This window comes from Littorina saxatilis, linkage group LG17, assembly GCF_037325665.1.
Source record: "Littorina saxatilis isolate snail1 linkage group LG17, US_GU_Lsax_2.0, whole genome shotgun sequence".
In the NCBI taxonomy this organism is placed as follows: Eukaryota; Metazoa; Mollusca; class Gastropoda; order Littorinimorpha; family Littorinidae; genus Littorina; species Littorina saxatilis.
In genome coordinates this window covers 59,130,100-59,151,209 of record NC_090261.1, presented here as the reverse complement: position 1 = coordinate 59,151,209, position 21,110 = coordinate 59,130,100, and the positions used below count along the sequence as shown (strand labels likewise).

At 44.4% G+C, this 21,110-nt stretch overlaps 1 protein-coding gene across 1 annotated transcript in view; it reads left to right on the top strand.

Moving 5' to 3' along the window:
- Positions 1-21,110, top strand: part of LOC138951856 (solute carrier organic anion transporter family member 4A1-like) — a gene marked incomplete at its 3' end in the record, with an annotated part of 33,163 nt that extends 12,053 nt beyond the window's left edge. The window contains 10 exon segments of the mRNA XM_070323416.1: positions 258-467; positions 1,602-1,704; positions 10,287-10,408; positions 12,407-12,537; positions 15,720-15,858; positions 17,073-17,271; positions 18,799-18,964; positions 19,580-19,782; positions 20,211-20,275; positions 20,864-21,110. Of these exon segments, the coding sequence (XP_070179517.1) occupies positions 258-467; positions 1,602-1,704; positions 10,287-10,408; positions 12,407-12,537; positions 15,720-15,858; positions 17,073-17,271; positions 18,799-18,964; positions 19,580-19,782; positions 20,211-20,275; positions 20,864-21,110 (1,585 nt within the window).

The following is a 21,110-nucleotide window of genomic DNA, read 5'->3' as shown; positions in this document are numbered from 1 at the left end:
TTTTCGACGCTCTGTTGCATTTTCTTGGTGGGTAGTTTACGTACATCGGGAGTTCTTAGGATGTCTAGTCGTCATGCATACACCGTTTGGGGTGTGTATTTTGATCGTGTATTTTCACGCTCTGTCGTATTTTCTACGTTACTATTGCACCTACCCTCCTTCTGCTTAGGACTTAACACTAATATTGCGATTATTACTTTTATTTTTTCTTTCTCCCTACTTTTTTTCTTTCTTCATTTTCTCATTTCTTTGTCGAGACGGAACAACGAACAGAACAGCGAACCTGTGCGCGATTGGTCAGAACAAAACCACGTGCGATCAACAGGAACCGGAAACAACCTCTGACATGTACCCCTTCTTTCTGATTGGCCAAGTGTTGCTGGGAGTTGGTGCGGTTCCCATGTTCACCGTGGGGTTGACCTATATAGACGAGAACACCAAACCCAAAATGACCTCTTTCTACACAGGTAGGTTGCAACAGTTCAAAACTGATCGATCTTTTAAGCTTGTTCTTCATCTTTAACTAACTCTTCTGCTTCTGTAAAGGCTGTCCTTAATTCATCCCGGAGTTGACTTCGCCAAGACTGCGCGAAGTCTGTTCAACCAAAAATTCAATGTCAAAGCTTAGTGCATTGAGTTTCAATCAATCAATCAATCAATATGAGGCTTATATCGCGCGTATTCCGTTGGTACAGTTCTAAGCGCAGGGATTTTTTTAAATTTTTTTGAATTTTTTATGCAATTTATATCGCGCACATATTCAAGGCGCAGGGATTTTCATGAAGTAGACTTCACGAAGTCTACTTGGCGCGATTAATATCAGGTATTATATGTTTTGAAGGGAGAGACAGTTGAAAGGAAAGCGAATGGAAATGTTCTGCTTTTTGAAAAAGAACCTTGGAGATATATTCACCTTTTTGCTCAAATAGAGCAATACACCAATATTTTACTGGGTTTTGTGGACGTGTCAGTTAAATTTAGTGTGCATGGAGCTATATCATGCAGCCAGTTTGTAATAATCAGTCTGACGTTAGATAGAAGCATTCCGGAATTAACTCTGTCGGGTTTGTATGGGTAGTTGTGATGTGAATGCGTGATATATTGTGTAAAAAATTCCATCTCACACGGCATATTGTAAAAGCCATGAGCCTCCCTCTGGGAGGGTATGTGCGAAGAAATATTCACTAATAAATAAATAAAATAGTTGAAGAGTTGCTTTCTTGGTAGCACTGAGACCAACAACCCCACGTGACAGTACATGCCAACCGCTAGCGAGAGACGTGTAGAGTTATTTCCGAACATCGTCTGTAAATGGAATGGACTTACTAAAGGATGCGTGTTAACATTCAACTCAAGCACTTAGCCTTTACTTTGTTGAACCTATTTTTCAGATCAAATAAACAGCAGTATCTCTAACATCTAAAAACTATATCCTGATTAAATGTTGCGCTTTGCCAGTCCGAAGTAAACTTCCCCTGAGAAAGACAAACCTGCCGAAATGTTGGGATAACAGAACAAGCTTTTTGTTTTCTTCGTTTTCTTGTCATCCTGATGGAAAACATAGATCATGCAATATACTTTTATTGGTGGGTTTGTTTCAGGCATTATTTTTGCCAGCGCAGCAGTGGGCGTGGCAGTGGGCTACGTCACTGGTGGACAAACACTGTCCCTGTTTGTGGACATTGACACGGTGGACACTGAGAGGTGAGTTATCCATACTGAACAACATACTGAACAACATACTGAACAACATACTGAACAACACACTGAACAACTTACTGAACAACTTACTGAACAACTTACTTAACAACATACTGAACAACACACTGAACAACACACTGAACAACATACTGAACAACTTACTGAACAACTTACTGAACAACATACTGAACTACATACTGAACAACATACTGAACAACATACTGAACAACATACTGAACAACACACTGAACTACATACTGAGCTACATGCATACTGAACGACATACTGAATAACATACTGAACGAGTGTTAACGTTGACAGAAGAACATTGTGTGTATACGCTCACTAGATAAAGAAGGAGGGAGGGAGAGAGAGAGAGAGAGAGAGAGAGAGAGAGAGAGAGAGAGAGAGAGAGAGAGAGACAGAGACAGAGACAGAGAGACAGAGACAGAGACAGAGACGTAGAGAGATACAGAGAGAGACTGAGAGAGAGAGAGAGACAGAGAGAGACAGAGAGAGACTGAGAGAGACTGAGAGATACTGAGAGAGACTGAGAGAGAGAGACAGAACGAACGAACGAACGAACGAACCAACTTTATTTTTCGAGGGTAATGGAGTAGATACAGCAAAGATCTTTTTTCATCCAGCCCTCGCCCAAGAGGGAATTAACTAACCAGTGCATAATATTAAAGCAGAAGAAGAAGCAAAGCAAACACATAAAAACATGGTTATTAAATCAGACAAAGAGGAAAAAAAAATGTTCATAGCATACATGGTCATTGGTAATGGTATACATTAAAACACACACTTTGACACACACGGTCACATGCACACAGACACACACAGACATACATGCACATACAGACACACACGCACACAGACACACGCACACACACATACACACACACACACACACACACACACACACACGCACGCACACACACACACACACACACACACACACACACACACACGTACACACACATGTACACATTGTACACATAATCATTAAAAAAAAAAAACTTAACTGAAATGAAATGATTATACAAGTAGATCTTCATGTACTTATCAAACAGCAGTACCTGATCGAGGCATTAAGTGCCACACGACGATGAAAGCATATACAAAAAAGTATGTCTTCTAAAACTGGCAACAGAAAGTGGCTGTCTGAGAGAGACTGGTAAACCATTCCACAGAAATGGACCTGAATATGCCAGACTAGTTTTATACAAGTCAATTCTAGGGAGGGGAACATTTAGTTTCTTCGTGCGGCTTGATGAAGTCTCAGTTAATAATATTCTTTTAGTTAAATAGTCTGGTACACGTCCAAGAACTATTTTATGCATAAACCTTGCCTTGTTAAACGCTAGTCTGGATGAAAGTGGAAGAATTTCAGCTTTTTTGTAGTCATGATTAGAGAGGGTGCTGTTTTTCAGCAGAACAACTTTTACTCCGCGTCTGTGCAAAGATTTTAGGGGTCTTAAAGCTGCATCACTTGCAGAATCCCAAAGGGTTGATGCATAGTCTATTCCAGACTGCACATGCGCTTGAAAAAATGTTCTGCGCGCATCAAAATTTAGAAAATGTTTAATCTTTGCAGACTGATGAACTTTTTTTGCTGTAGATTTACATAAGTTACTTACATGAGGGCCCCATGTTAGATTGTTGTCAATAGTTACACCCAAAATTTTGTGTTCACTAACCTCGTTTATCAGCTGACTATCAACAGAAATGCACTTCTTTGGTTCCGACATGACTTGTCGTTTTTGACGCGTAGTAATTAGCATATACTTTGTTTTTTCTGGATTGAGAGACATGTGGTTTAAATGCGTCCATTCTACAGCATCATCGACACACTTCTGAAGCGTGTCGACTACCGAAGTAATATCATCACCTGAGGTATGAATAGTAGTATCATCAGCTAGCATATCACACTGTCCAGAGGATATGTGTAATGGTAAGTCATTGATGTAGACAGAAAATAATAAAGGTCCGAGGACCGAGCCTTGTGGGACCCCATATAAAATTGGCATTGCTTCAGAGCTCGAACTGTTAAAGGTAACTTTTTGTGTTCTTCCCGACAAAAAAGAGGCTATAAAAGTCTGTGTGGGCTGTGGTAGTCTATAAACGGAAAGTTTCCGCAAAAGGAGGACGTGATCAATAACATCAAATGCCTTTGCAAAGTCCATAAACAGTGCTCCACATAACTTATTAGAGTTGATTTTTGATAACCAAGAGTCCACCAGTTCTGTCAGTGCCGTATGGCACGAGTGTTTAGGTCTAAAACCAGACTGAGTTTCATGAAACAAATTGTTTGATGTAAAGTATATCATAATATGGTCATTGACATGTTTTTCCAGTAGTTTTGACAATACTGGTAAAACGGAAATCGGTCTAAAATTTGAGGGATCTGTTTTATCACCTGCCTTAAAGAGGGGGATCACTTTAGCTTCCTTGAAAGCTTTGGGATAAACACTTTTTTCAATACAGAGATTGTAAATATACGTTAGAGATTCCGCTATATGTGGGGCTGATAATCTAAGAATTTTGCTGTCTATTTCATCAGTTCCCTTTGTGCTACTTTCTTTCAAGTGAGTTAGAGAATTATATACTTTGGAGACTGACAAAAAAGGTATAACTTGTGCCTCGTATTTAATTTTGGTGTCACAGTACTTGCGCAAAATGTGTAAATTGTTTTCATCGGATTTGTCAGTTTTTATTACTTTACTTGCAACTGAACAGAAGTGATTATTAATTTCATCTGGCGAAATATCGTTTTCGTTCCATGATGTGGTCTTTACACATTTATTAGTTAAAAGATTAATGGCTTTCCATGTTTCCTTGGAACTCTTGCCTTTCTTAAGAATGTCTTCGAAGAACTGCTTTTTTGACTGTCGAGTCATATACTGACATTTTGCTTTCTGTGTTTTGTACTCTTCAGATTGGCGGTCGATCCGGCATAGATAATCTCGGTAATGTTGGGCTTCTATAATTTCAGGAGTGATCCACCCTGGCCGATATGAATACTTAATTCTTCTTGACCTTTTAGGTGCATGTTTATCTAAAACTTCGCGAAATGTAGAATACCATGTTTTTAAAGCGTCATCAGGATTGGTCTTGTTATATATCTCACTAAACGGTGCAGAACGCATGTCTTCAAGAAAAAGTACTTCATTAAACTTAGCAAATGACCTGTACGTGAGGACAGTATGACCAAGCTTAGGAATTTTCACACCTTTTTTTGACCATGTACAGCAAATAGGGAAATGGTCGCTTATGCCTATGACAGGTACACAGGTTTCTATTACATGTTTTGAGTCGGTAGAGTATAAGTGATCAATGATGGTACTGGATGAGGGCGTGACTCGCGTTGGCGTATTGATCAGTTGGGACATATTAAATACAGTAGTAATATCTTTCCAAGATTTATTAGATTTCGTCATGTCAATGTTAAAGTCCCCCATGAGAAGAATCTCTTTTGATTCTAACCAAACTAAATCCATCATGGTTACAAACTTGTCAACCCAGTTCGCTGGTTCAGCTGGATTCCGATAGAGAAATCCAATCAAAATAGGAGATGCATGCTTTAACTTCACCTCTGTCCATATGCACTCCACACCAAAATTTTCAAACTGAGGTAAGCGCTTGAATGTTATATGTTCATTTATATAAACTAAAAGGCCCGTTTCTTTAGGATTTTTTGGGTCCCTTCGTATAGTTTGAAAACCGTTGATAAAAATTTCTTTATCGTCTATGCAGGAGTTAAGTCTAGATTCTGAGAATCCAAAAATATGAAACCCCCTGCCATAAGACTCACTGTTCTGAACAACCTGGGAAACATCAGACATTTTGTTTACAATATGATTGATATTAAGGTGTCCTATACGAAGGCCTTCAGTCACAGGCCAACGATTGTGGTCATATAACTTTGTCATCACGTTAAAAGTATGCAAAGCAACAACACAAATGAAACAAAATAATTAAGCAAACAACAAAAATTGTGTGAAAGGAAACAAAAATGTTAAAAAGATGAATACTATTTAGTAGCAAACAGTGCTCAATTCAACTTCCAGGGAACAATGTAAGAACACACAAAACGCTGGAAATAAAATTGTTGAACAAAGCGATTGGAAATGAAACATTAATTAACCAAGAAACAATGCGGTTGACACACAACGATGCTATGATGAATATCAACTCGAATTCCGTAGATACAAAAGTTACTGACAATCCGAATACACAGTGGGAAAATTACAAAAGTTGAGAAAGAAGTCGCGCTATGAGCTTTAGGGCAGCAGCTGGATTGTCAGTGGAAGAGGGGACAGTCACGTGCTCAACAGTTTGCAGAGCGGGGTGGGCGCTATGCGCGAGGCGGGGTGGAGGGGGCGGGGCCTCACTACCACTGGTCATGGACACGTTTGTTTTGACAGGCCTTTCATCGGGAGCATCGCACTGATTGGTTGAATTATGTAGGTGTGAATGCGTACCGTGTGATGCCATGTCCGAATAAGAGCGAGACGAGGTGTTTGACTGATTGGCCGAAGCTTTGACCGGGTGTCCGCGAGATTTCGGGTCGAATGACTGTGCGGTTTGTGTGTTGTCCCCCGGCCTGGGTTCGTTTTGTTGACCTGAAAATCTAAAATTCCAGGCCAGACTAATTGTGCCGCGAAGGCTTGGATGCTTGTGGTCGCGGTAGAGCGCCTGTCGCGGCGAACCATTCTGTGTGTGAAAGGTCTGAGAGTTGTTAATGAACAACACCCCAGTCCTCTCACACACTGAACGGAGAGAATGGTTTGAATGTAAAATTTTGCTGTCAAACGCGCGGGTGCCCTTGCACGAAGGGAGAATACTGGACGCTCGGAGTGATGCCCGAGGAAAGGCCCGACGAAACAACCCGACCAGTGTAAACCACGTGTCTTCAGACACAGAGCCTCTCTGGACTGAATTCACTCCTACATGAATGATTGCAAGATTTACTTTGGGGTTTGGTTTTTGAACCTGCAGCCAATTGATTAAGTCCTGACAGGTCATCCCAGGGACACAGATTTTGTGCATCGTTTCCCCGCGGGGCGTCATCTTCCTAATGTCCATTTGTTTAAGGACACTGTCCCCGATCAGGAGCATGGACACCTTGCTGTCCACCGATTGTTTATTTAGGTGGTCGGCGGGGGTCTTAGCGGTGTCACTACTGTCTTTGCGCTTGGCTGACTGGGGGGACGTGGCGGCATTCTTCTGATGTTTTGGAGTGGGTGACAAGTCGGTCGCCTTGTGCCGAGCCGACATGTCATGTTGGGTAGGGGGGGTGCACTTGGAAGAGGAGGGGTGAGAGCCGGGAGAGGTGTATTCAGACCCAGGCGCTGGATCCGAAGGGGACTTCACACAGTTGATAACTTCCACTGGATTGGCAGAGGGGGGCGGGGACTTGACAGAAGGGGAATGTGGGTCTGGGGCCATAATTCCAGGTTGCGAGGGCCGGGGGTTAGGGGAGGTAGGGGAGGGTTTTTTGTTCGGAACAAGTGGGCTCTGGCATTTCTGCAAGAGGGGGCCAGGAGGGGAAATTTGACCTTCGAGCGCTAGAATTCTGCAGTGTAGGGCCCTGTTCTCAGCCTGTAGGGCAGCGAAGCTGGCCCCAACAGAGGACATGATGTCGGACAGGACCGCATCAAACTGTGCGGTCGTAATCCAAGCCGCCGTTGTGTTGACCGTCTTGGAGGTTGTGTCGGACACATCTTCGGTCGTTGTGTTGACTGTCTCGGAAGTTGTGTCGGACACATCTCCCGCCGTTGTGTTGACCGTCTTGGAGGTTGTGTCGGACACATCTCCCGCCGTAGTGTTGGCCGTCTCGGAGGTTGTGTCGGACACATCTCCCGCTGTAGTGTTGACCGTCTCGGAGGTTGTGTCGGACACATCTCCCGTCGTTGTGTTGACCGTCTCGGAGGTTGTGTCGGACACATCTCCCGTCGTAGTGTTGACCGTCTCGGAGGTTGTGTCGGACACATCTCCCGCCGAAGTGTTGACCGCCTCGGAGGTTGTGTCGGACACATCTCCCGTCGTGGTGTTGACCGTCTCGGAGGTTGTGTCGGACACCTCTCCCGCCGTAGTGTTGACCGTCTCGGAGGTTGTGTCGGACACATCTCCCGCCGAAGTGTTGACCGTCTCGGAGGTTGTGTCGGACACATCTCCCGCCGTTGTGTTGACCGTCTCGGAGGGTGTGGCCGCACTGTTGTCTGCTGCAGAGGGTGCAGCGCCCAACTCTCCACGGCGTGGCACCAGCCTGGGAGAGTGCAAGTGGGAGAGGGAGACCTCGTACTGCTCACCGCCTGTCAAAATGACAGACCTCTCAGCTGTCTGTCGTACCGGTGTTGTTGGTGTTTCAGGCACACTTTTGCCCGTGGCATCAGGTAGAGACAGCGGAAGCTTCTCACATTCGGTGAGGGCTGTGTCAGTGTCGGCCTGCCGTACGTCCAGACTGTGAACCAGGGCACGCACAGTTTCAAACTCCGCAGAAGCCCACGCACTGGTTTGTAGTCCCTGCACTAGGACTTTGGGCGGGGATTTGGAGGAGTTGTACAGGTGAAAAGTAATGAGTTTCTGCACTTGTGCTTGTTCACTCCAGTTCGTTTGTGTTTCTCTAAAGACTTGGACTGTTGTCTGTCTGATGGTGGGGTCTTTGTCATGAGAGACATCAATCAGTCTTCCCTTTTCTCTGTCATAGTCATGCCACGTGACAGACACATCGTGGAACTGGTTCTGGGCATAAATAAAGTATCTCTGTCTGAGAACAAATCTCCAAAGCTTTATTCTATCAGTAGTAGTGGCAAAGGTCTTCTGGTTAGGGTCCATGGTGTCCTTTATACATTCTTTAGTCTTCATTTGTGTTTTGTTGTTGTCAGTTTTTTTCTGTTTAAAGGCAAGAGCCATTGTTCTGGTGACAACTGACATTTTTTTTAAACACAAATATCAACTTGGAACACAACTTTAGACACCTCGAAAACAGCCGCCGATACGCTCGCGCGACGGCTGCTAGTCAGACACGCATCATATTGCGTCACAGAGATGCACTCGAGCACCGCGGACCGAGCACTAGCACAATGGGAAGGTCTTGAGTCATGTTTACACAGAGCAAGCACTGACCGGCGTAGATCGGGCCAGCGAGCTCCATGACAAGATATTACACAAGTCTACACATCTGGCTTGGCGTTCCATTTAGATCATAACACACAGATTAGCAATCATGCCACAGCTGGGGAGGTGATCACTGGAGCATGACGACACTGAGCACGAAAAATCCCCTCCGAAGGAAGTAAGAACGATTGTACAGCCAGCGCTAGGCTGGCCGACAACCGAGCACACCACACGTCAGTTGCATCATGCTGACACACACACTGGGCAGACTTGTCTAGACCCGAGGAAAGCTGCACAGACAGTACTCTCAGATAAGCTCCACTACACGCGTGGCGAGCCAACGTCACGATGCTGCATTACGTCACATCACCCGGTCCGATCGGGCATCACACAAAGAGAATACACATCGTGATGAAGATAATTAATGAAATCCTCACAAACAAGGCACAAGACTACGCCCTGTCGATTAAGCAACTCCTTATGGTCACTCTCGTATACTTTTGAACACGAAAACACAACTGAAGCGCAAAGCAGATGTTTGAAAAGCCGGAGCACATACGGCGTGCCTCCTTCCTGCACCAGGCAGAGAGACAGAGAGACACAGAGAGACACAGAGAGACACACAGAGAGAGAAAGAGAGAGAGAGACAGAGAGAGAGAGAGTGAGAGAGAGAGAAACGTAGAGAGAGAGAGAGAGACGTAGAGAGAGAGAGAGAGAGACGTAGAGAGAGAGAGAGACGTAGAGACAAAGAGAGAGAGACGTAGAGAGAGAGAGAGAGAGAGAGAGAGACTCAGACTCAGACTCAGAACTTTATTACAAAAGGATAAAGGTTTTAGGCAAAGCCTATTCTGCTTTATTACAAAAGGATAAAGGTTTTAGGCAAAGCCTAAGAAGAGAGAGAGAGAGAGAGAGAGAGACGTAGAGAGAGTGAGGGGCGTAGAGAGAGAGAGAGAGAGGGAGAGAGAGAGAGAGAGAGAGAGAGAGAGAGAGAGAGAGAGAGAGAGAGAGAGAGAGAGAGAAAACACAGACATACCAATAATGTTTTAGTTTAAAAACAAAACAGTACAATGGGACTTAACTGCTGCTCCGTCACAGAATATAATTATAGATCTAGACGAAATGAGCTTTGGTTATGAAATCCTAAGCTGTAAGTCGTAAAATACCAGTTTCAGCTTCGTCAAATAATTCAGCTACATCAAAGATAATAGCTTGGCAGAAAACATAAGGCATCAGACAAATGTATAACCTTATCAGAAAAAAAGTGTATATGTATCAGTACACACAGCCACACAAAGCAACACAACTTGTTATACAACATATTATACTCTACTTATTTAAGTTTAAAATGCTGAATATATCATAGAACCTTTTGTCTTTTATTAATGTGTGTGTGTGTGTGTGTGTGTGTGTGTGTGTGTGTGTGTGTGTGTGTGTGTGTGTGTGTGTGTGTGTGTTTCCAGCGTGTTGCTAACCGCCTCCGACCCTCAATGGGTTGGTGCATGGTGGATAGGTGTTCTGGTCAGTCTGGCAGCCTTCATGGTCATTGGCATTCCCATCATGGGCTACCCCAGGCACATGCCAGGCAAGTTCATCACTTCATACAGTCGAACCTGCACCGGTGACCACCTGTTGATAACGTCCACCTGCCCAATACTACCATCCCATAAAATCCCCGACAATTTGTCCTCTTACAATTGTCGTATACACAAAGACCACCTGCCCATAATGACCTCTTTTTGTAAAACCGGCGATGAAGACGCAGGAAAACCAATAATGATGAAAGCTGAGTCAAGGCGTTGTGTTTGTTGTCTAAAGTTGAGGGCGGAAGTGAGCATTGCCTTATGGGTCTTCCCTACTAAATCCGATTCGGATCGCTACTAAACCCGATTCGGATCGTGGATGAAACGAAGCTTTACTTTTGATATGCCACCATTTTGTATCGCCTTTCTCCACATAAATTATATTTGTGTCTGTCCCGAGGGTTTGACGGTACTGAATCTGATGTGGATCACAACCTCCGCTTTGCACTGTTTTTTACTAAATGTCTTAACATAGACGGGGAATCGATACGAGGGTGGTGGTGGTGGTGGTGATGGTGGTGGTGGTGGTGGTGTGTGTGTGTGTGTGTGTGTGTGTGCATGTGTGTGTGTGTGTGTGTGTGTGTGTGTGTGTGTGTGTGTAGAGCGATTCAGAGAAAACTACTGGACCGATCTTCTTGAAATTTTACATGAGAGTTCCTGGGTATGATATCCTCAGACGCTGTTTTCATTTGTTCGATAATTGTCTTTGATTACGTCATATCCGGCATTTTGTGAAAGTTGAGGAAGCACTGTTACGCCCTCATTTTTCAATTAAAATGAGTGAAATTTTGGTCAACAAATGTTTGATAACGTCCGGACTATGGTATTGAATTTCAGCTTGGCAGCGTAAAAATTAGTTAATTAGTTTGCTCATTAAAGCTTTCATTAAATCTAATTTTTACTAACAGATTTAAAAATGATTGCATCGTATTGCTCAATTTCTCCTGAATTAAAAAATATATATATTACTGTCATGTTTACTCTAAAAATGCGATGACTTTTTTGGATGTTTATCTGTTACTTTGATGCCGACAGCTTGACTAAATGTTTTTATATCGCTTCGCGCGACTTGTTCTTCTTCGTTTCCTTGTTCGCTTGCTACTGTTAGACATCAGGGCTGTGGTGCACAAAGCAAAAATGGGTGACACCCAACTTGGTGGGAGCCAGCCGCCGAGTCTGATTGTTGAAATCACAAAAATATCTGCTTTAACCAATCAAATAACGGGCGCAGTGGCGTGGTGGTAAGACATCGGCCTCCTAATCGGGAGGTCGTGAGTTCGAATCCCGGTCGCTGCCGCCTGGTGGGTTAAGAGTGGAGATTTTTCCGATCTCCCAGGTCAACTTATGTGCAGACCTGCTAGTGACTTAACCCCCTTCGTGTGTACACGCAAGCACAAGACCAAGTGCGCACGGAAAAGATCCTGTAATCCACGTCAGAGTTCGGTGAGTTATAGAAACACGAAAATACCCATCATGCCTCCCCCGAAATCGGCGTATGCTGCCTAAATGGCGGTGTAAAAACGGCCATACACGTACACATCCACTCGTGCTAAAAACATGAGTGAACGTGGGAGTCTAAGCCCATGAACGAAGAAGAAGAAGAACCAATCAAATTCCGCAGCTGACTCCCAACCAGTCGGGTGCCACCCACTTTCGCTTTGTACCCCTCAGTCCTGATCTGAAGATGAAGTCAATGGTAATTATGTCATTCCTCCACGTGCCCGAGCGGTTTGAGGACAAGGGTGGTGGAGCTTGGCCATATCTCCTCCCTCCATTGTTAAAAGCTCCTGCAGTTCTGACAAGTTTCTTCTTTTCTACGTTCAGGGACTGCAACTCCCACGTTCACTATTAAGGGGCATGAGTGGGTTTGTACGTGTACAAACGTGCCCCCCCCCCACCTCTTTAATAACTGTATGCATAGTCTGCGACTTGCACACACAAAACGTCACAGAAGCATTTTTTTTCTTCTTCTTATGTTTTAACACCAACTTTTCTGACAGGGTTCAACGCTCTGCAAACTTCAAGAGTATCCGAAGTTCACGACAACACAGCCAACAGCAGAAAGGAAGAGCTAAAACACAAATACCAAGCCAACAGTATCAGAGACTTCCCCAAATCGGTAGGCGTTCTGGTGAGTAAGTCTGCAACACATGAGCTTGTATCAATGTGCTGGTCTCTTGACGTACCATGGTCCTTTGGCCTTACTTTAATAAGGATATACAAACTAAAGTAAGCTCAAAAGGAGCAGGGTACCGAAATCGGTAGCTGTTCTGGTGAGTAGGTCTGCAACACAGGAGCTTGTATCAATGTGCTGGTCGATTGAAACACCCTAGTCCTGTACTAAAGATATATAAACTACAGTAAGGCCAAAGGAGCAGGGTACAATCGACCGGCACACACTCCTGTGTTTAACAAAGCAGTGCAATGCGGTTCAACAACAATGTTAAGGGCAGAATATACCTGAGCAGTTTCAGCGGCACAGACGACGCACTGCATGTTATTGATGCTGCGATAGGGATTGTGACGAGTACTTGGCCTGTTTTCCCTTCACGCAACGTGTAGCGGGATGGGATAAGCTGCAGTGCGTCGTCTGTCCTGCTGAAGTAACATAATTATGTGAGCGCCGGGCCTTTCAGTCAACACCGTAAAACACGATAATAATAATAATTGTCAGTAAGTACTGGTGTCACATGACTGATGTGAACCAGTTGATTGGCTAATGGCGATGCGCTAAAACTGTTAGCGCACTCTTGGAGTGCGCTAACTTTTCCACAGAGCGTATTCTTGCGCCCTTTGCCTAAGCAAGACTGTGCTCTCATCCTCAGAATTAATTAATGACATGTAGCTTATATTCTCCACAATACCAAATGACCATAAATTCCCTGCTTCTCAATTAAAGCAGAAGTGGGTTTTTTTTCTGACAGATTGCATGTGCCTGTGCCAGTGCCAGTGATCTAAAAAAATGGAAGCCGCTGTGTTTCATCTAATTTTCGCCGACTTGCATAGATTCTTCTCATATGCCGTGTTAGTGGCATGTAGCTTATCATCCACATTACCAAATGATGAGTTAGTATGCAATTCCCAGCGGCTAACAGAAAACACAAGTGTTATTCCGATAACGTACCAGCAAGACCAGTTTGGAAGACTGACTCGATCGACTCTGTAGCAGACAACACAGAAATACGACTTCATCAGTTCAGTAAATGAATGGTTTCAGAATTATTATTTCAAAGCAAGAACAATCGTAATCGAAAACGTGTAAGGTTCAGAACGTTCTTACCATATATAAGATTTATTAGCAGCCTGCTTTATGCGTACAGACTCAGTGCAGACTGCAGTCGTTCCATTGCCCAGGTTGGCAGGTAGCCTAGCAGACGACATTAACCCCGCTCAGCAAATTAACATGTTGGGCAAATGTGAACGAAAAAACGATGGGGATATAATACGTGTAGGGTTCAGAGCATTCTTACCGTTCATATTTAGTATCAGACTCCCCGATGAGTGAAGATAAATCATAGAACACGAGAAATATGCCACATTTGTTTTGAAAATGTGCGAACCGTCGAGTCCCGCTTTGAGTCAATTCAAGGGGAGTCACTCCGCATAGTCAATCCGTCGAAGCTCGACTGGAGGTTTCGAATCGCAAATAATGAAGAGCCTTTCTCCGAGTTCAAATGAGGTCTCTCTGAAAGATCATCACTGTTCAGATTAACGCTACACTGGAATTTACCAACAGAAATTAAAATGCGTGTGACGAAAGCACGACACACTTGAGACACCCCACACAAAAGTAGATCTTTACTGTGCACGACCTGACCACACAGTTATGCCTATTCAAATGCGCATTGCAAAATGTGCGTTAGGAATCTTCTTTTTTCTATGGCGGTACTGACAATATCGTTATTGAAACAATCCCAGTGCACTAAGGGATTTATAGAGCAAATCTCGAAAATAATTATTGAACTCAGCGCTATGCGCTTCGTTCAATAATGAATTTTCTCGATTTGCTCTATAAATCCCTTAGTGCACTGGGATGTCTCAATAACTTAAATAATAATAATAATAATAATAATAATAATAATAATAATAATAATAATACGAATATTTATAACGCGCACATATCTCACCAACAGGCGACTCAAGGCGCACATACACTCATTCACACACACGGAGACTTAAAGTCACCAACACACACACACCATCAACCAGTAAAATATGTACAGTTATTCAGGGTGGGATGGGGTGGGCAGTGTAGAATGCATGGATTATGTGGAAAAAAGGAATGTCTTGAGTGCAGATTTGAATGATTCGAGGGACTGTTGTTGACGGAGGGGGAGAGGTAGTGTGTTCCATTGGCTAGGTGCTTGGAAAGAAAATGAGCGTTGACCTGCTGTTTTGAGTTTGGTGTGGGGGATGTTGAGCTTGAGGGAGTCGGCAGATGATCTGAGTGCTCGTGAAGGGACATAGAGAGAGAGAGAGAGTCGGAGAGATAGGCAGGGGCGAGACCATGGAGGCATTTGTAGGTGAGAGTGTTGATTTTGTATGTGATACGGGCAGGAACGGGCAACCAGTGGAGCTGATTTAGGAGGTGGGTGATATGGTCTCTCTTTTTCTTTCGTAAGACAAGACGGGCAGAGCTATTTTGAATGCGTTGGAGACGAGAGATAGAAGAAGAGGGAAGACCCGCCAAGAGAGAGTTACAATAGTCAAGACGTGAGAGAATGGTGGAAGTGACATTGAAGGCTCTGAAAGGTAAATAACCGAAAAGCAATATTCATTCAACAGTGTGTCTAGCAGTGTCTTGAATTCCAAATTGATATTGTAGCAGACTCCTGGGTCTATTTGTTGAATTAATTCATCCGAAAATTGCTGGTTTGCACCGAGAGTGGTCTTGTTGTTATTTGTTGGGATGTGTTCAAAGCAAAATAATGCTCTTATCCAATGCAAACACTTGGACAGAACTGTCAGTCAAAAGCACCATGTAAAGCACCATGTAAAGCACCACTGAGTGGTGCTTTACATGGTGCTTTACATGGTGCTTTACACGGTGCTTTACATGGGGAAGGAATTCTCTTTAACAGTTGTGTGTGCGTGTATGTGTGTGTGTGTGTGTGCGTGTGTATGTATGTGTGTGAGTGTGTGTGTGCGTGCGTGCGTGTGTGTGTGTGCGTGCGTGTGTGTGTGCGTGTGTGTGTGCGTGCGTGTGTGCAGTGCATGCGTGCAGTGTTTGCGTGCGTGCTTGCGTGCGCGCTTCTGTGATGTTTTCTATTTCTCATTTTCTTGGTGATCGTTTTTCCCGTTAATGGTGGTCAGGTCAGAAACCCAGCCTTCGTTCTCCTGTGTCTGTCGGCGGCATTGGACTACCTCCTCATCGAAGGCACGGCCACCTTCGGAGCCAAACTACTACAGCAGTTCTTCGGGGTGGACCTTCCCACGGCAGGCACCATCATGGGTACGGAGCCAACCCCTCATGTCTGGAGCAGGTTTCATAGGGCTAGCAACACAGTCGGACTACTGCAGTTGAACGGGTGAAATGCAGTAAATAATTATATAGACATAAACATAGACATAGAACACTTTTTTTTTTAAAAATCTCAACGAGAAACTCAGGTGTGGTGTATCACAGCATTACAATATAGGCTACAACATAAAACGTAAGAACATCAATAAAATATCGAGGCGCAAAATTACTAGTCAACTCAGAACCCCCCTTTTATGACCTCCAATGAAATCCAGGTCTTAGAAGGGGAGGGAGTCGACATTCATGAACAAAGATTTCAATCGGTCGACTGTGCCTCTTCGCACGAGGAGTTGCCCTATTACAGTGCCGCCCTACCCCAGCACCGCGTTCGGACAACGGACGTCGGGTGACGAAGCGGTGGTCTGATTGTCAGTGGGACCATCGAGAATCAATCAAACTGGCCCCTTGTCTATCAGTCAAACTCTTATGACCTAGCTGCCACTCACCTGACACAACAAATGGTAGTCCTTGAAATCGTCTAACGGCATCATAGTACCCCGGGCAGGCGGGGGGATGTTGCTGGATCGTCATTAACGATACTACTTTGCTGTACAGGCAGCATCACAGTACCCAGGGCAGACGGGGGGGGGGGGGGGGGGGGGATGTTACTGGAGTGCTGGATCGTCATTAACGATGCTACTTTGCTGTGCAGGCGGCATCACAGTACCCAGGGCAGGTGGGGGGGATGTTGCTGAGGGGCTGGATCGTCATTAACGATGCTACTTTGCTGTGCAGGCGGCATCACAGTACCGGGGGCAGGCGGGGGATGTTGCTGGGGGGCTGGATCGTCATTAACGATGCTACTTTGCTGTGCAGGCGGCATCACAGTACCGGGGGCAGGCGGGGGGATGTTGCTGAGGGGCTGGATCGTCATTAACGATGCTACTTTGCTGTGCAGGCGGCATCACAGTACCGGGGGCAGGCGGGGGGATGTTGCTGGGGGGCTGGATCGTCATTAACGATGCTACTTTGCTGTGCAGGCGGCATCACAGTACCGGGGGCAGGCGGGGGGATGTTGCTGAGGGTCTGGATCGTCATTAAACGATGCTACTTTGCTGTGCAGGCGGCATCACAGTACCCAGGGCAGGCGGGAGGATGTTGCTGGGGGGCTGGATCGTCATTAACGATGCTACTTTGCTGTACAGGCGGCATCACAGTACCGGGAGCAGGCGGGGGGATGTTGCTGGGGGGCTGGATCGTCAAGCGATGGTCACTGTCCGTGCGGGGCATCATGAGGATGTGTATGACCTTCACCTTGCTCAGCCTTCTGTCCTCTCCCGCCTTCTTCGCCCACTGTAGCCGTAAGCCCATGGCTGGGGTGGACAGGGTCTACCCGCTTAACAGGTAAGGCCAAACAAAAATATATGTTGGTTTAAGGTAACCCGACCGACCCTATTTTCCCCCGTCGACCCTAAAACTTTTTTTCATTTATATAAAAACAAAACAAAACAAAAACAACCTCTGGCCATGGCGATCTTAACTACTAGTTAAGATCGCCATGCCTCTGGCACATTTTGCGAACCATACCGAGACTGAAAATAAAAATTAAAAATTGAAAAAAAAGACGACCTACCGACCTTAGGATTGTATAACCCGCACAACAGCTAAGGGGTTATTTGCAAATTAATGTGTATTTAAGCAATCTCAGATGTCACAAAGACCGTAACCCTTCGATCGTAGAAGAACGAGATGTCAGAGATCTCAACTTTTCTTTTGGCTAAATGGCGTTGCTCATCTTCTTCCCACACTACCTTCACCGTCCGGACTCCCAGACAGAAGAACCCAAAATGAAGTTAAGGCCAGATACAAAATATATGTTGGTTTAGGGTAACCCGACCGACCCTATTTTTTCCCGCCAACCCTAACACTTTTTTTTCATTTCTAAAACAACCCACCAAATGTTGGCACATTTTGCAAACCATACCGAGACTAAGGGAAGTAACCTCCATTAATGGTTTTTTTTAAACCGACCTACCGACCCTATCTGTTTTGGTCACGTTACCCTAATCCAACATATATTTTTGTTTGGCCTAAGATCCATGACGTCTCGCTCTTCCACGATCGAAAGGTTACGGTCTCTGTGCCATCTGGGGTTTTTGAAGCAAGTGGTGGCCTGAAGCCCAACAAGAGATAAAGCCTTGCTATAGTAGAAGGCCACAGAGATTAATTTAGTGTTGCCAGCGAAACCGTCACGAAAAAAAGAGCTACATCTGCCGCGCCTTTAGATATGGCTGATGTATCCTTATGTGGAACGGGTGGTTTGTGTGCAGCGATAATATATTGTTTGTTTGGGCAACTGCCGCACACAATTGTCCGAAAAGTGAAACATAGCTTTGTCCTAGTAAACAACAAACACCGGTTTCAATGTTTCTAGTTATTTACGGATTCCCGACGGGGATGTCATCCGTTACAGATGCAGATTAAAATCTGTTTCTCGACAATCCTTCAGTTCTCCTTGTTTAAATCGCGCATACCAGTAGGCTACTTGTAGGCCTAATACTATTTAGAACCTGCGTTGAGGGCGTTCAGTGGGTTATTTCTGTGACGGCACAAACGGTTCCAGCGTAAGATGTATTACACGTTCAAAAAACAAGAAAGGTAGGTTGTTGGAACGTTTGTCATTGACAAAACAATACATTCACAGATATTTCGACCCAACGGTCTTTTAAGTGAACAGACAAAATAATATTCACACAAAACTTATCTTGATAGTTCTATCGTCCAATCGTCAGGATCTTTTTTTTTCAAAAAGTGTTTGGATTTGTATTACACGTTGAAAGAAAAAATTAAAAAATCCGGCTGTATCCCTGATTTGAATTTCAAAATTAACATGTTAAGTTTTGATACTTGTACAGTGGTGTTGTTTTTCAGTAATGTCAGCAGCGGTGACGTCAGTCTCCACCTGACGTCAGACTGCAACGCAGGCTGCAACTGCGACACACAGGGGATGGAACCAGTGTGCTACCGGGGATCCACGGTCTTTTTTTCGCCATGTCACGCTGGCTGTGCTTCGGTTTTAAACAAGAAGGGAACAAAGGTAAATTATCTGGCTGCAAGTTAGCGCTTGAAGTCATATCCAAAATGAACAGAAAAAACTCGACGACTACTGTTGATATCATAGACTGTGTCGAGATATGAATTTCTAACCCAGATTATGATATTCTTGCATTATCACAAAACAAATTTCTAACCCAGATTATGATATTATCATATACTTGCATTATCACCAAATGAATTTCTAACCCAGATTATGATATATTTGCATTATCATCAAATGAATTTCTAATCCAGATTATGATATACTTGCATTATCACCAAATGAATTTCTAACCCAGATTATGATATACTTGCATTATGTTGTAATAAGTTGTGGTTAGATGCTGCCAAAACTTGCAACGAAAAGCGTGATTTGCTGAGAAAATGGTGATTTCGGCAATTGTCAGTGATAATTACAGATAACATTTTCAGTCTTTGCCATTACAGCAACATTATTGGTGCAAATATGTCACAAGACCGCTGTCCAAACCTGTTTTTTCGTAACCTACTTTTCTTAAAATATTTTGGAAATGAAGCACTCTTCCTTTGAGTATGTGCTAATTTACAGTATAAATGACTTCACAGATCTATAGCCTACACTCTTTTTTTTTTACAGACTTATTTCAACTGCCAGTGCACACTGGGAAACTTCACTGCACAAAACAGTCTATTTGGTGCAATTCCGGAAGCGGAAATAGATCTTGTGAGCGGAAGTTGCGTAGAGACATGCGTGTTTCTGTACGTGTTCTGCTTCCTCTTCTTCTGTATCATGGTCTTCACTTTTGCCACCATGTCTCCCAACATCACTGCCGTCATGAGGTGTGTGTGTGTGTGTGTGTGTGTGTGTGTGTGTGTGTGTGTGTGTGTGTGAGTGTGTGTGTGTGTGTGTGAGTGTGTGTGTGTGTGTGTGTGTGTGAGTGTGTGTGTGTGTGTGTGTGTGTGTGTGTGTGTGAGTGTGTGTGTGTGTGTGTGTACGTGCGTGAGTGCGTCTGTGTGTGCGTGCGTGCGTCTGTGTGTGCACGCGTGCTTCAGTGCGTGTGTGTGGCTGTGTTTGCGTTAGTGAAACGTACTCTTATTCACCGCAACAGCAAGCATCAAAATAAATTCATCTGAAAATGTTGAGGCTGCTCGCGAAAATGCGGAATTTACAGGCAAAGGTTGTTATTTGTTTCATCAACAGATTTGTTTGCTTTTTAAAAAAAAACTTTTTACATCACTTCAATAATTGTCTGAAAAGGATGTTTCAGGTGTGTGCCATTTAACCAGCGTTCACAAGCAGTTGGCCTTCAACTGCTAGCTGCTCGGGGAATTGGTAAGTATGTCAACCATTTGTTTACTTGTAGTTATATGTACTCTGGGAGAAGAATAATGCGGAAGAGATATATCGCACTGTCCTTTTATCGAAGTGTGCAATATTCATCGAAGCATGGTTGCCATAATTTTGATATAAGTATACACTTTTGACACGGAAATCTATTGATTCAGCCAACCCGAAGCTTGTGCAAGTCATGCAGTGATTTAATGTCCACAATGTAAATCTTGTGTTTTATTTATTACCTTAATGTTTCAACAGCCGTTTTGACGAGCCTATTTCTTGTAAATATTTGGATTATTTCTCATTCCATGAACTCATTATAATAGCATCTCTGATACTGTAAATCTATTATCACGATTTTTTGCCCGAAAAACTGATTTCAGTGTGTGTGTGTGTGTGTGTATGTGTGTGTGTCTGTGTCTGTCTGTCTGTATGTGCGTGCGTGCGTGCGTGCGTGCGTGCGTGCGTGCATGTGTGTGTGCGTGTGTGTTCTTGCGCGCGCGCGAGCGGGTGTGTACATGTATGCATGCATTTGTGCGCGCATGTGTGTGTGTGTCCGTGCGCGTGTCTGTGTCTGTGTCGTAGGAACGACGCCAGGACCAGTCCTGTTCGGAGTCATCGTGGACAGCGCATGCGTGGTGTGGCAGGAGAGCGCGTGCGGGTCACGTGGCCAGTGCTGGCTGTACGATCAGCAGCACCTGGCTCTCTACATCATGGCCTGGTGGATCGGGCTCAAACTGTGTGGGGCGGCGTGTTACGGGTTTGCATCCCTCGTCTACAACCCGCCAGAGAGGCCAGAGGAGGATGATGAGAAGGAAGAGGAGGGGGAGAA